The 13,290-nt window shown below is 35.9% G+C and overlaps 1 protein-coding gene across 2 annotated transcripts; it reads right to left on the bottom strand.

Annotated features, from left to right (window-relative positions):
• Positions 1–597: 597 nt before the first annotated feature.
• Positions 598–10,117, bottom strand: PRL (prolactin). 2 transcript variants are annotated; one of them, XM_019734255.3, is made up of 5 exons: positions 10,001–10,117; positions 7,664–7,845; positions 5,512–5,619; positions 3,306–3,485; positions 598–932 (listed from the first exon to the last, which is right to left on the bottom strand). In XM_019734255.3, the coding sequence occupies exons 1-5, from the start codon at positions 10,026–10,028 to the stop codon at positions 741–743; spliced, it is 690 nt and encodes a 229-aa protein (XP_019589814.3). In that variant the 5' UTR covers positions 10,029–10,117; the 3' UTR covers positions 598–740. The 2 variants fall into 2 exon arrangements, with proteins under 2 accessions (XP_019589814.3, XP_019589813.3); XM_019734254.3 differs by having other exon boundaries at positions 7,664–7,848; positions 10,001–10,085.
• Positions 10,118–13,290: the final 3,173 nt, after the last annotated feature.

Below are 13,290 nucleotides of genomic sequence, written 5' to 3'. Positions count from 1 at the left end.
AGGGAGTTTTTAGTCAGTAAACAAATAATTGTATTGGAATACCCTCCATACTCACCTGATCTGCCCCCCAATAACCTCTTTCTTTACCCAAAGATAAAGGAAATATTGAAAGGAAGACATTTTGATGACATTCAGGACATCAAGGGTCATACAATGACAACTCTAATGGCCATTCCAGAAAAGAGTTCCAAAATTACTTTGAAGGGTGCACTAGGCACTGGCATTGGTGCATAGCTTCCCAAGGGGAGTACTTTGAATATCACCATAGTTATATTCAGCAATGAGGTATGTAGCACTTTTTCTAGGATGAGTTCGTGAACTTAATTATCTGACCTCGTGTATGTCTGGCTTTTATAAAGAATCCTGAGCATTTAATCTTCTTGTTAGCATGATCAGCATGGTTAATAATTGTCAAATTTTTTGATTCTAATAACCTGATCCATAATAATTTACTGTGATTCTTAAGTAAGCTGATAATTGTCTTATTTATAATGCTAGCTCCTGCTATTTGTGACAAATTTTAATAGGAACTTCTCAATAGTAGTGATGGATTGTCTTTTGATTTTCTATTAAATGAAGATAAGAAACTTTGACAAATTGCCTCTAAGGAGTCAGCTTTTATTTTTTAAGATGAGACCCATTACACCAAGCATGCATTAAAAAGCCATAAAACTAAAAGTAGCTTGCTATGGGATGGATCATTAAGAACCATCTCAGAAATAGAGGAAATGGATGTGGGCTTAGCAGTTGTTGTTGTAGATGAGTCGGCACTTCAGGAGCTTGAGATAGTTGTCAATCTTATTTGAATCCCTGCGTAGGCAGTGGAGCAAGTTATAAAACGCAAAAAGGCGAGAGTCTTCATCAGCTATCTGCAGCGATGGAAGTCCCGACCAGACAGAATAGACCTCATTTTCTTTCACTCCAGGTTGAACCTAATAACCAAAAAGATAGTGGCTTTAACTATGTTATTAGAATTTGCTTCTCTTTATCCTTCTAATTGTTGAATTAAGCTTTGTGGAAGAGACATGAATGTAAAAGTCAATAGAGGCATGGATTATTGAGCCAGTGAATCGGAAATCTATTTGTGATCCAAAACTTAGAAGCACAACTCAAGTATGTTTTCTCATATGCATGTAATGACAGATGTAGTATGTTTGTGTAGGAGTAGATAGATGGAGAACCAGAACGTTGCTATTTCAATGTAGATGTGAATGTGAGCAAGGCACAGAGGAGGAGCTAGCCTCAATCCTCTCACTCGAGGAATGATTTCATTTCCTGAGTCTTGTCTCTGATGTGCACTTAGTACTTTATTTCTTCCAACAGGCCGCCATAATTGCATTGATCGTTTTCCTGCTTTGAACCCATTCTACTCTCCATCTAGTCTATGTACCAGAGACCTTAGAAACGATGAGGGCTTTACTTGATGTCTTGAGAGGCAGATAATCTAGGGATGACTAAGGTTAAGATGACCTGCTGAAGTAGTCAGGACACTTTCACAATCCACCCATGACAGGTAACCCCCAAATTTCTATGAGGAAGAGCTGCTTTCTTTTGAGGTCTGTGGGGTGGGAGGTGCAGGAAAAGTACCTATGAGGAGGGGGGTGCCGGCAGCAATCCAACAGTAGTGAGGGCTGGGTGGTGGTGGCCGCCTGACTGGGATAACAAAAGGCCACTGAACAACATGAGGGAGGAACACGTGCTGTGCTGCTCAGCACTCTACCAGCCTCTGTGCTGGAAGTCCCGGGGATCTGAGAGACCAGACCGAGGAACAACTTGGCAATGAGGGATGTGAGCCAGTTTGAGAGCTACTAAGTAGAAATGTGGGGTGACTGTAGACTCTGATCACTAAAATAGCTTTCTCCAGCAGACAAAGTATATATATTTTTTAAGCCTGGGATTCCCTGTTGGAATTTATTATGTTGGTGCAAAAGTAATTGCAGGTTTTGCAATTATTTTTAACCTTTTAAACTGCAATTAGTTTTGCACCAACCTAGTAAAGAGTGTGTGTGTGTGTGTGTGTGTGTGTGTGTGTGTGTGTGTGTAGACGCACATTTGCTGTCTTGTGTTATGTTTTTTATTTTTGGTGCTTGAGCCCTAAGACAAAATTTACTGTGCAAGGGACAATGATATCTGAACAAGAATAAATAAATGTGTGGTAAAACAAAAAGAACAGAAAATGATGTGTTACAGAACAAACTAGTGAATTCTGAAAGAAGGCCCATGGTAATGAAGAAAACAGATATTCCATGATTTGAGTATCTAGGTGTTTATTTCATATGTCCCAAGGTAAAAATGTGCTTTGTGTTTGTGTTGGGTATATTCTTCTCCTATGAAAATGATCAAAGTGACAGAAAACATGTACTTTGTGCACAATAAGAGAAATAAAAAATTGCTCCTGTTATGATTCCTATAATCATATATTGTTCTTTAGATGATAAAATATTTCTGAGAACTTCAGAACGCTGTTTAGATGTTATCTCACACATGTTGAAATGATCCCATCTAAATGTAGATATATATTGCAAATGTTAACTCAATCTAAATATGACAAATTATTTGGGGGACATTAAATGTAATGTGTGGATTTAATTTTTGAAGCCCTCCCCCAACAAAATTTAGGATGACACAACTTTCTGAAAATTAGATAACAAAGAACATTTCAGAAAAGATACATTCCCTTCCTTTGTGTCCACTGAAGTCTAGTGCTTGTTGGAACAGTATTGATGTCATGGCCTCATTTTTTCAGCGTCCTTCCTTCCCTAACAAATTTGTCTATCAGGGAGTTGGGGGAGTGGGGAGAAACACCATCCAATCTGCTTTTGATTTTCTCTTTTCTCCCTTCCCACTCTCATACTTTGGTGTAGGAAGAAAAGAGAAAGAATATGAGCAAAAGTTCAATAACAGACATCCTGGGATACTTGGAGGAAAATATTGATCTTGCGGATTCTACTCTCCAGTTTCCTTTACCATGAAAATATTTTAACCGCCTGTCCCCTGGAAGGGCCAAGACTTGGGTAGATTTGTCTGCAGAGTAGGGAAAGTTGCACCTGTCAACCATCACAATAGAATGCTAAGATTCACTTGCAATAGAATCTATCTCTACAAATGACTAGGTCTTGATTTGTTTAATAGCATATAAATAAAGCATACAAAACAAAGAATATTTCAGAAAAGATACATCCCCTTCTTGCATGTAAAATTACTAAATCTTGTCCACACAGAGTGAGATATTTCAGAACTAATTCCTCATCCGAGAGTTCACCTCTTTCATGAATGAGAAAAACAAGCATCAAGAGGCCCCTTACCTGGCCGACAATCTTCTCCATGCCCTCTAGAAGCTGTTTGTTTTGTTCCTCAATCTCTATTGCTCTTGATAGGATAGTGTCTGGGGCTTCTTGCAAACCACGCATTTCTGCGACTAGATGATACAGTGGATCATTCCAGGAGCGCAAGACAGTGAGCACCAGGTTCAGAAGGTCTTCGTGCTAAGAAACCATTAAAATAATTACATTCAAATAAGCACAATACAATGGGTTATGTGTGCTTTTTGCTCAGAGAGACTGACCTAAATATAAATATCTCTTTTATTTCTATGTGCATGTAAAATTATTTGTAGATGGTAAAATTTGTAAAAATACAATATTTAAGCAATTGGCTTACACTTTGCTAAAATTTTTAAAAATCTGGCTTATTTAAATAACTACTTCCAATGAAAGTTCTAATTTTATAGTATGATTAATTTTGTTTTCTTTCTGAATTCTACCATTCACCCCTTCAGGGAATTATTTTATATTTGACTGCTTTGCTTGTTCATGGGGAGAAACCAGATAATTTTGTTGGAACCCAATATGTGCCTTTCCTGACTCAGGAAAGATAGAACCCCCCAGTATCAATGACAAAGGGTCCAAATCATTTTCACCCAAAGATTCATTCATATTAATGAATCAAATGGTTCATCAATATATTCATTTGTGCTTTGTAATTTTATTTTACAATATTAGAGGAAAGATAACGAAGCAGTCGTGGAATTCAGAACCATGATCCCTCGATCTATCAACCCTGCCCCATGCTGCTATCAGAACAGTCTAATTGTTGTATTCAGGTGACTAAAATGACATAATGCTATCTTGAATAACAGCATTAAATGAATTCACAGTGGAAGTTTTTGCCTTCTAGTTTACTACTACAAAGATCATGCGTGAGACTCCAAAGAGGGCCATCATCTCTGATTTAAAAGGTTTACTTCTTCGATGTCCATGAAGAAGGCTGGTGGTCAGGGAAATGCAAAGTAGAGAAGAATGGAATACACATTGCATTGGAAACATGCAGTAGGATATGAAAGAAAGGGACTGGAAAGTGGATGGCAATATAGTTTTGCTAGGGGCATTAAGCATAACAGTCAAGAGTGAGGGTTTTGAATTGGATGAAGCCCAGACTCATTGCTTACTGCTGATGTGACTGGTGCAAATTCTGTAAACTCTCCAAATCTCAGTTTCCTTATTACAGTAAGTTTAATAACAGTACGTTGTGTTATAGGATTTTGTGTGATGATTAAATACAGTAATGCACATAAAGTGCTTTTTACAGTGTCTGGCAGTGTAGTAACTCTCAATAAATCTTAACTCCTCTTTCTCCTCCTCCTTTTTTACCGTATTCCTTTATTTTATTATCATTATCATAATTATTAATGAGCTTAGCAGACAGAAAAAATGCTAGTACCATTAACAAAGTTGTAAAGAGAGAACAGGTTGTGTTTATGGGGGGTAAATATATGAAGATGTTTATTTTAAATCATTTAAATCATGTTAACCATGGTTATGGCAGGAAATCAGAAGGGAGAGATTATAATGATAAAAAAATTGAAGCTGGGGGTTGGTATGTTGTCATCAGAACAGAGGCAATAGTTGTAGTCATGAGAAGTAAAACATCGTTTACAGGACCTGCTTTGGGGGGAGAAATAAGAGATGGCAAAGGAGTGAGTGAAGAATGACAAAAGAAGTAGGAGTCAGAGAATTAGGAGAATCAGACGGAAAGCTTTGAAAGTCCAGAAGAGATGGCTCAAACGGTGCAGTGGTCAGTAATGAGAAATGCTATCCTTGTAGGAGCCACTGGGTAACAAGCCGTAAATAAAACTGCATGTGTATTTCTTACATATTCATGAATTTTGCAAACCTTGTATTTTACACATGAAAGTCCAATTCATCTCATGTTTTCATACAGGATCATATATGCAGTCTTGGGTTTAAGGCATTGGTTATCATCCTATTGTCTGCATGGACAATTTATAGATTTGTTATTTATTTTGTTGCTGCAATCTTTAGTCAGCATTTGATTTTATTGATAATTCATTGAGCACATAATGTCATTTTTCGTTAATTGCTTACTCTTCCTGCTTTTTGCTATGCATGTGCAATTACCATTATTTATTATAGTACCTCTAATAATCAACAACATGGTAATACCCGTACACTGCCTCAGATTTTTTGTGACAAACTTGGATAAAAGACTCACTTTAGTCTGTTGGGCTTGCTCCTTGTCATCAGGGGTAGGGAGGGAAGAAGTGTGGCAGCTGTTGATGGTCTTGGTAAAGAATCCCTTGCCCTGGGCATACCGTTTATCCTGTAAGTGATCAAGCATTTCAGTTAGGACTGTTCAGGCATTGAATCAAAAAATCCATTACCAAAATATTAACACTCTTGATATATATATATATATATATATATATATATATATATATATGTATCTATATATGTATCTATAGATACATATATATATATGTATCTATAGATACATATATATATGTATCTATAGATACATATATATATAGATACATATATATATATATATATATATATATATATATATATATTTCTTTTTTTTTTTTTTAAATGAGAGCCACCTAAAAATTGAAACTAAAGAATTAAGGAAGTTACCCCTTTCTCTATCTTTTCTATTATCCCTTTACACACATTGTATTTTTCATCTAACTTTTCTAAATTCCAAACTCTTCTCTTTGCTATTTCCTTGTTAAATTTCAACCTTCGCACAAGTTACTATTTGGAAAGCAAACATTAAAAATACCAAAAATATGAAAAATTAAATGTTTTACTAGGTATCATCTTACTTTAGTATTTGAACCAAATATCACAGTGTATATGTACTTATATTTAGCCATTTGCTCTCTTGTTCAGTGTAGCTCTGAATCAATATGCTCTTTAATAGGCATTATTAAATTGTAACTTTTCTTTGACTAATCTCTGAATCCATGCATATACTTTTCTATGTTCACGACTGATACAGACTGCAATTTGTTGATCATAACAAAATAGAAAGTCAGAAAAATGGCCCACAATTTAAAGAAATATTAAGCAATGGACTGAGAATAAGAACAGGAAAAAAAAAAAGCTAACGCGTTGACAGATAAAATCGAATCTTTTGCCAAAGTGAAAATGTAAAGAAATTGCTAGGAAGATTTCAAAGACCAAAGATGGCCAGTCAAAAATGGAAGACGAACAAAAAATTAGTGATTAAAAAGACCTAGATGAACACATATTTGTTATAAACATTGAGTCACGTTCTTTATGGAGACTCTTTGAGTTATTAAAACTCTAATCTACTGTGGGATCCTTGATTGACCTAAAAGAGTTAACATACAACTTTTAAAATACCTTAATCCAAAAGAGAATAATTTTTTCCAGTTCTAAACTAATCCTTCTATTTTAGTTCTAAATGTATATACTGGAAATCTCAGAACAATAATTTATAGTGTTTTGGGGGGCTCAGAAAAGCTAACTTTTATTATTTATTTTCCTAACATGAAGTTTAGTTTAACTTTGTTCAATCCCCCCAATTCACTGCAGTGCAATTTTCAGTTATTAAATACCTAGTGTGCTAGATGAATCAACATGCTTCCTTTTCCTCAGCCCTACCTAAGAGTACTTTTTTTAAGTGTCTGTCCCCCCACCCCCCACCCCCGGTTCATATGTTGAAGCTGCAACCCCCAATGTACTGTGTTTGGAGATAGGATTTTTACTGAGGTCAATTAAGGTTAAATGAAGTCATGAGGGTGGAGCCCTGATCCAGTAGGATATTGTCCTTACAAAAAGAGATGGCAGAGAGTCCTCCCTCCCTCCCTCCTTCCCTCCCTCCCTCCCTCCCTCCCTCTCTCTCTCTCTCTCTCTCTCTCTCTCTCTCTCTCTCCCTCCCCCCCGTCTCACCCCCCCACCCCCTCCACCCCATGTGAGGACACGGGGAGAGGGCAGTCTGGGAAATAGAGAGCCCTTTCTAGAACCTGACCATGCTAACACCTAGATCTCGGACTTCTACCTCCAAAACTGTAAGGAAATTAATTTCTGTTGTTTAAGATACCCAGTCTATGGTATTGTGTTATAGAAGCCCAAGCTGACTAATAAAGGCACTTAGAATTTTTTGTAAATTTTTAAAAATAAGAATTTAAAAAATGAGTCTGCTCTTTAAGAATTGTTGGGATGTCATGAAACGGTCCCCTTTCTTGCTCCACAATTTATTATGTGAGGCCTCTCTTTGCCTGTAAGATACATAATTTGAAATTTGCCTGATGTGTCTTTCTTGTTTAAAGTGTGGTGTAGCCCAGTCATTCACGATGAGGTTTCTTCTGGGAAGAAGCCACGACTGTGGTACTTACAAATTCATTGAACATTTCGGAGGAGAGGTTATGGATGTAGTGAGACAGGATGACTGCGCGGTCAAACAGGTCTCGCAGGGACACTTGGCAGTTGGCAGCCCCGCTGGGACAGACGGGCAGGGAGGCCGCGCTCTTGCACAGGAGTAGGTTTGATACCAGCAGCAGCAGGAGTGGGAGTGACCCTGCTTAAAAACAGGAGCCGTTCTCAGGTGATCTATTCAACTGAGGTTATCAAAAGTCATTCTATGGAGGATAGTCTCATTTTTCCCTATTGCCGGCAGCAAGAGTTGGTTCTGCCATAGCTGGGGTGGGAAGAATCAACTCCTTCCACTGTATACATTTAGATCTATAATTATATTTGTACAGATGCATAGTTTGAGAAGTAGGTAACTCCCTACATTTTTGTACTGCTCCCAGACATGCTTCTGTACCTTGCAAATATGTGGAGCTTAAATTAATGCTGAGCCCAAGGGTTTAGGCCATTCTCTTAAGATAGTTGACTGTTATGGGAGTTTCTGCAAAGTTTCAGCATCTTGGCTCTCTAGGAGTTTGTAATTTGTTTAACTCTCTGTTGACTAATACTTTCATTTTAGACACTGAAAGGGCAAGAACAGCACAGTTGATCGGTTTCGTTTACCTTCATGCTTGATAAGAATAAGCACATGACTGACTGATTGTTAATATGGAGTATACAGAGAATGCTAATATAAAAATGATGCTGTAGCCTAGATCTGCTAACTAACATTAATAACTCTATGCATTTGCTTGACACTTTGCCAAAAATTATAATTTTTTTAAAAAAAATTTGTTTCACAATAACCCCGTGAGATAGCCTCAGCCTTCATTATTATCATCAAATTATATTGATGAAAGACAAGGCTTAGAGAGGTTAAGTGATCTTCCCCCAGTCCCATTCCAGCAGGTGGAGGAGGCTGGATGCCAATACCATCATCTTTTCACTTCCTCATGTCATATCACACACACCTGTGTGCTGTCAGTCTGCATATGTATAACAGGGACCACATCAATTTGTTTTCTCAGCAGATGGACAGACACAGACCTCTAACTTATCAATACTTACACTTGCAAAAGAAAAGAAACAACATACTAAAGTAGCTTTTGGACTTTAAATAACTCCAAAACAATATCAGGGATAGAAATGTGTTGATCAGAAAACTAAATTTTTATGGAATCTTCAATAATTGTAATTGGAAATGTCTAAGTTAAAACTAGGCAAGTGCGAAAGTTTTCTGTGTGAAAAAATACTTAAACCTAAATCCCTAAAAATATCTAAAAAAAAGTTTAGACTGTAACTAAACAACCTGTTACCTGCAAATTAAAAAAATTTTGATGTTGTGAGATGATTCATATAAGAGACTTTTAACTTTTCAAAAACATAAGTTTTTCAAAAGTTTATTTTATATGCATTGTAGTTATGTAATGTAGATGGATGGATATTTTATCTGCATGTATAAATAAAAAGTGCTTTCCGATAGAGAAATTGGAATATTGGTACTAGGAAATTCATAACTAGATAGATATTCTTTAACTCTGAGTACGTTTATCTGTACATTTATCCTCTGAAAGATTTTCACAGCCTAAGTTGAGATAAAATAGATAAATGTTTTTCTTCTTCATTTCATAAAATAAATTTTATGGTTATACTAATTTTTTTTCTTGCAAATATCAACCAAGAAAGTACAGGAGATTAGTTGTTACTAGCCTGTTTTTCCTTTTGAAATGTCATTTGGCTTAAACCCAATTGACAAAGTATTTTAAGAGACAATTCTACTATCGTCTATATTTTGGCTTCAGAATTGCAAATTTCATGAGGTTGACCCATCTTGCCCAAATCACGTAAGAGGCCTGGGAACCAGAAAATGTTAGTTTCTGCCTTCTGGAATTGTGATAAATTGGACCTAAAAACACTTTTGGTCTTATTCCAGTTCAGGGTTTCTCAATCTTGGCATTATTGGCATTTTGAACTGGATAAATTTTTGTTCTGGGGCCTATCCTGTACATTGTAGTATGTTTAGCAGCATCTCTGACCTGTACTCACAAGATACCTGTAACACCCCACCCCGCATTAAGACAACTCAAAACATCTCCAGACATTAACCATGTGTCTATGGAAGAAGAAGGATTCCTCCATTTGAGAACTGTTACTCTCTTCTATTTTGCCCTTGTACAATTGCTTTTTAGAGCAACGATTAGATAGCTTTTCTAAACTCTGTAAATCTTAAACCTCTTGCTATGAGGATATTAGCTAAAATTTCAAATGAATAACCCCACAGGAGTGCTGATAAAGCCAACAACTCAGGGAGTTGTTGCACATACCTTTCAGTGACAACCCGTTGCTGTCCATCGTGGTTATAGTTCGGGAAACACCCTTCGCCAGAGAAGATCTGGTAGTCCTACAGCCTTCTCTTCCCCAGATATTGGCTTTATAAACCTTTGACATCTTCATGAATGTATTTAATCAGGCATTTGCTTCCCTTTTACCAGTCATCTATTTCCGTCATTGAGATTACCCCCCATAATTTCAAACATCAAATGGTATTTTATTTCTTATTCATATTCAGGAAGACATACTGGTCAGAAATGAACATTCTAGGAAGGATTTTGATTAATTAGACCAAAGGAAATGAGAGAAATGATGAAGGTGAGACGTGGAAACTAGTTTGGGTTAGAAGACCTGTAAAACTCTAGAAGTCATTTATTTTGAAACACCTTCATTTCTCTGCAGTTTCTTGAATATAGTGTTATATTTCACTTAGGTACCTTAGGTATTATCAAAGGGTTTTATTTATTTCATTCAGATTTTCTGGGTGAAGTCAATATTTCAAAGCTTACACACTAAAACCGGGAAATACAGAATAAAGATTGAGAAAATCGGATTTTTCAGTGCCTCGTTGTACTCTCATTATATTTCCCTCATTTTCCCCTTGTTTTTACACACCTTTTTGTCCTTTTTAAAATGGACAGTATCCATATGGTACTTTGTTTTCAAATGTGCCTTTTTATTTGGTTATCTCTTTTAATTTTAACACATATAAAAGTTCTATTATCACCCCTACTTTACAGATTAAAAAACAGAGGCTTGGAGAGGTTAAATGTCAAGGATACAGAAGAAGTAATTACTCAAGTTAGATGCTGGAAGGATTATTGCTTCAAGAGGAATCAGGAGGGATGTGAAGAAGGCTGGGAAACGTATCGTTTAACAAACACTGCTTGCTGTGCACCCACATTGAGGACGGACAGAAATTATCACGACCTTAGGCAGTTTATTTTGGGGAAAGCGACATAGTGTTTTTTCAACGACAAACACACACACAGGAACACACACACACGCACACACGTGCACAAACTCATATCCTTGTATATGATGTAGTAATAGAAAATTCACTTCCACTCTCCTCAAGGATAGGGGTGAATAAACTGTCATTAACATATGATCACTTTATTTCCCTGACCTCAAGCCACTCTGGGGTTAAAGTGACACAAACTCATCTTTCTGGGCTTAAAAGTTCCATTTGCCTTTTAGAGACATCCTAAATGAAATGATTGTAATGAATAAGAACTAAGTTGTTGACGACTTTCTCTAATTTTATGTCCATGCATCTAAAGCAGCCTGTGACCTTTAGTTTCAATTTTACCATATGTCTCTTACAGTAAAATTGACAGATGAGGTAATTTAAAAAATAATCCCTTTCTTATGACATTTACTTTTTCTATCGTTGCTACTGCCACGTTTGTGCTTTAGCAATTATCAGACTAAGTGCTCTTATGGGGACTTAGAAATCTTAACCAAGACTAACATCACTTAAAAACTACCTTCCTAATTGCCTTAACTTAAGCAACACTAGATTTTCAATCATACCCATCAACTGTGATGATTTATAGTCTCTAACAATCTAGAGCTGGGTTAGGATTCCATACACTCAGACTAGGTATCCATTTTTTCTCCTGGACAGTGAAAGTATGAATTATTAAGAGAGCAGTGCCGTGTGGTAGAGAAATTAATGCTGCCCTACATTTCCCTCCTCTACTAGAAATTTAAGAGTAGGGAAATCTGTCATGAGAACTGACAACTTAATCTTAAAATTTAAAGGTGTTGCAACTTTTGTAGGTAGCCAGGAAAAGAATAATCTAAGGAAACCTGAGTTGTGTTTATTCAGTGGTGGCCAATTGATTTATTTACCTCCAAAGAGGTATGTGTTTCTCTGTGAAATTTCTTGTCTGCGTCCTTGCTGCTTCACAGCTCTAAGTTTCCCCTTAATGGGATAGTGCAATATCTAAATAATGCAAAAGGCATATATCATGCAAAAAGTCATACTTGTCATATTTTTTTCTGCCATATATGTCACCCAGTTTTCACCTTAATTTTGTATATGTTCTTTTGCAGATCGTTTCTTTCTTAAGCCCTGACCTTAATTTAGAGCAATAAAGAAATTCACTAAGAATGGACTTACCTGTTTTTATTTACAAAAATTTGTTTGCCATTTTGGTCTGAAGGTTTAGGATCAAACTGAGTGAGAGCTGATGATTATTAATTCCTGTCAAGTAGCTGAATAAATAGCTCAAATGGTGTTCAAGCTCCATGATATTTTTAGCTCCTGAAACTAATAAACAATTTTGCTAGCTTTACTAAATGACTCTTATTTTTAATGTTAAGTGACATTAAATTGGTTTTCATTTCTAATTAGTAATGGAGCTTGTACTTTCTTTATATTTTCTTTATCTCTTTTTAAGTTTGGAATGATATTGTTCATCTGTCATTTATGGTACAAAAATATTTAAAATGCTTCACATAACTTGAAAGGTAGATATAGTGGGAAATCTAAAGAGCAAAAGATATTAAGAGGTTTAAAAATTATCAGAATAAATAGATCACAAGGATATTTCAATTTCTATTAGTGAATTGTCTTTAAAAATTTGCAAATGATTAAAAGTGTATTGTTACTAACAATTGTCACCCCAATAAACTTTAATTAAAAAGAAATAAAACATAAAAAAGTATATTGTTTATGAACTTAAAAATTCCAATTAGCCATCTTCCAAAACTCAGACTAAAAGTTAAGATAGGATATTTGTTGTTTTCAGTATAAAAGATCAGACAATGTAAAAGGCACATTGGAGAAAGGATCAACCATAATGGTAATTTCTTGATTTGCACTGTTGTCAGGATAAACAAAGTAATGATTTAATTACTGTCTACTATTTACATTCACTTCATGCATATTAAGACATACATTTTTTTCATAAGTGCCTGTGTTCAATGTTTTTCTCTTATTAGAGCTTTGCACACCATCAACTTCCCAAGAGAATTCTAGGACCCAAGTTCTTAATCTGTTGGCAAAGTCCAGAGAGCATTTGTTCCTCAAACAAAAAAGCCGTAGTGGAAGCATTTGAAAGTTTCCCCGGTAATTCCTTTTCTTTTTCTTTCTTCTGCTTTTTTTTTTTTTTTTAATTATATGATATTCATATCCTTTGATCTAGTTTTTTGAGTTCTCTGTATTAGTTTGCCCTATGACTTTCTTGTTACATGGTTGTTCCGAACCACCTGACCCTTTGGACAAATTTTAATGCCTGATACAAGATAATGCCAGATCTAAGAATGATGTATC

The sequence above is a fragment of the Rhinolophus sinicus genome, chromosome 14 (assembly GCF_057876585.1).
Source record: "Rhinolophus sinicus isolate RSI-liver-muscle chromosome 14, RSI-T2T, whole genome shotgun sequence".
Classification (NCBI taxonomy): Eukaryota; Metazoa; Chordata; class Mammalia; order Chiroptera; family Rhinolophidae; genus Rhinolophus; species Rhinolophus sinicus.
Note: the sequence above shows the minus strand (reverse complement) of the source record. Positions and strands in the feature narration are given on the sequence as shown.

Bases quoted from the DNA above. Each gene is read 5' to 3' on its own strand.
- PRL (XM_019734254.3), bottom strand. From the start codon at position 10,028: ATGGACAGCAACGGGTTGTCACTGAAAG. The intron at 7,849-10,000 runs GTATGTGCAACA...CCTGTTTTTAAG, and splicing joins CAACGGGTTGTCACTGAAAG to CAGGGTCACTCCCACTCCTG. The intron at 5,620-7,663 runs GTAAGTACCACA...GATCACTTACAG, and splicing joins CCGAAATGTTCAATGAATTT to GATAAACGGTATGCCCAGGG.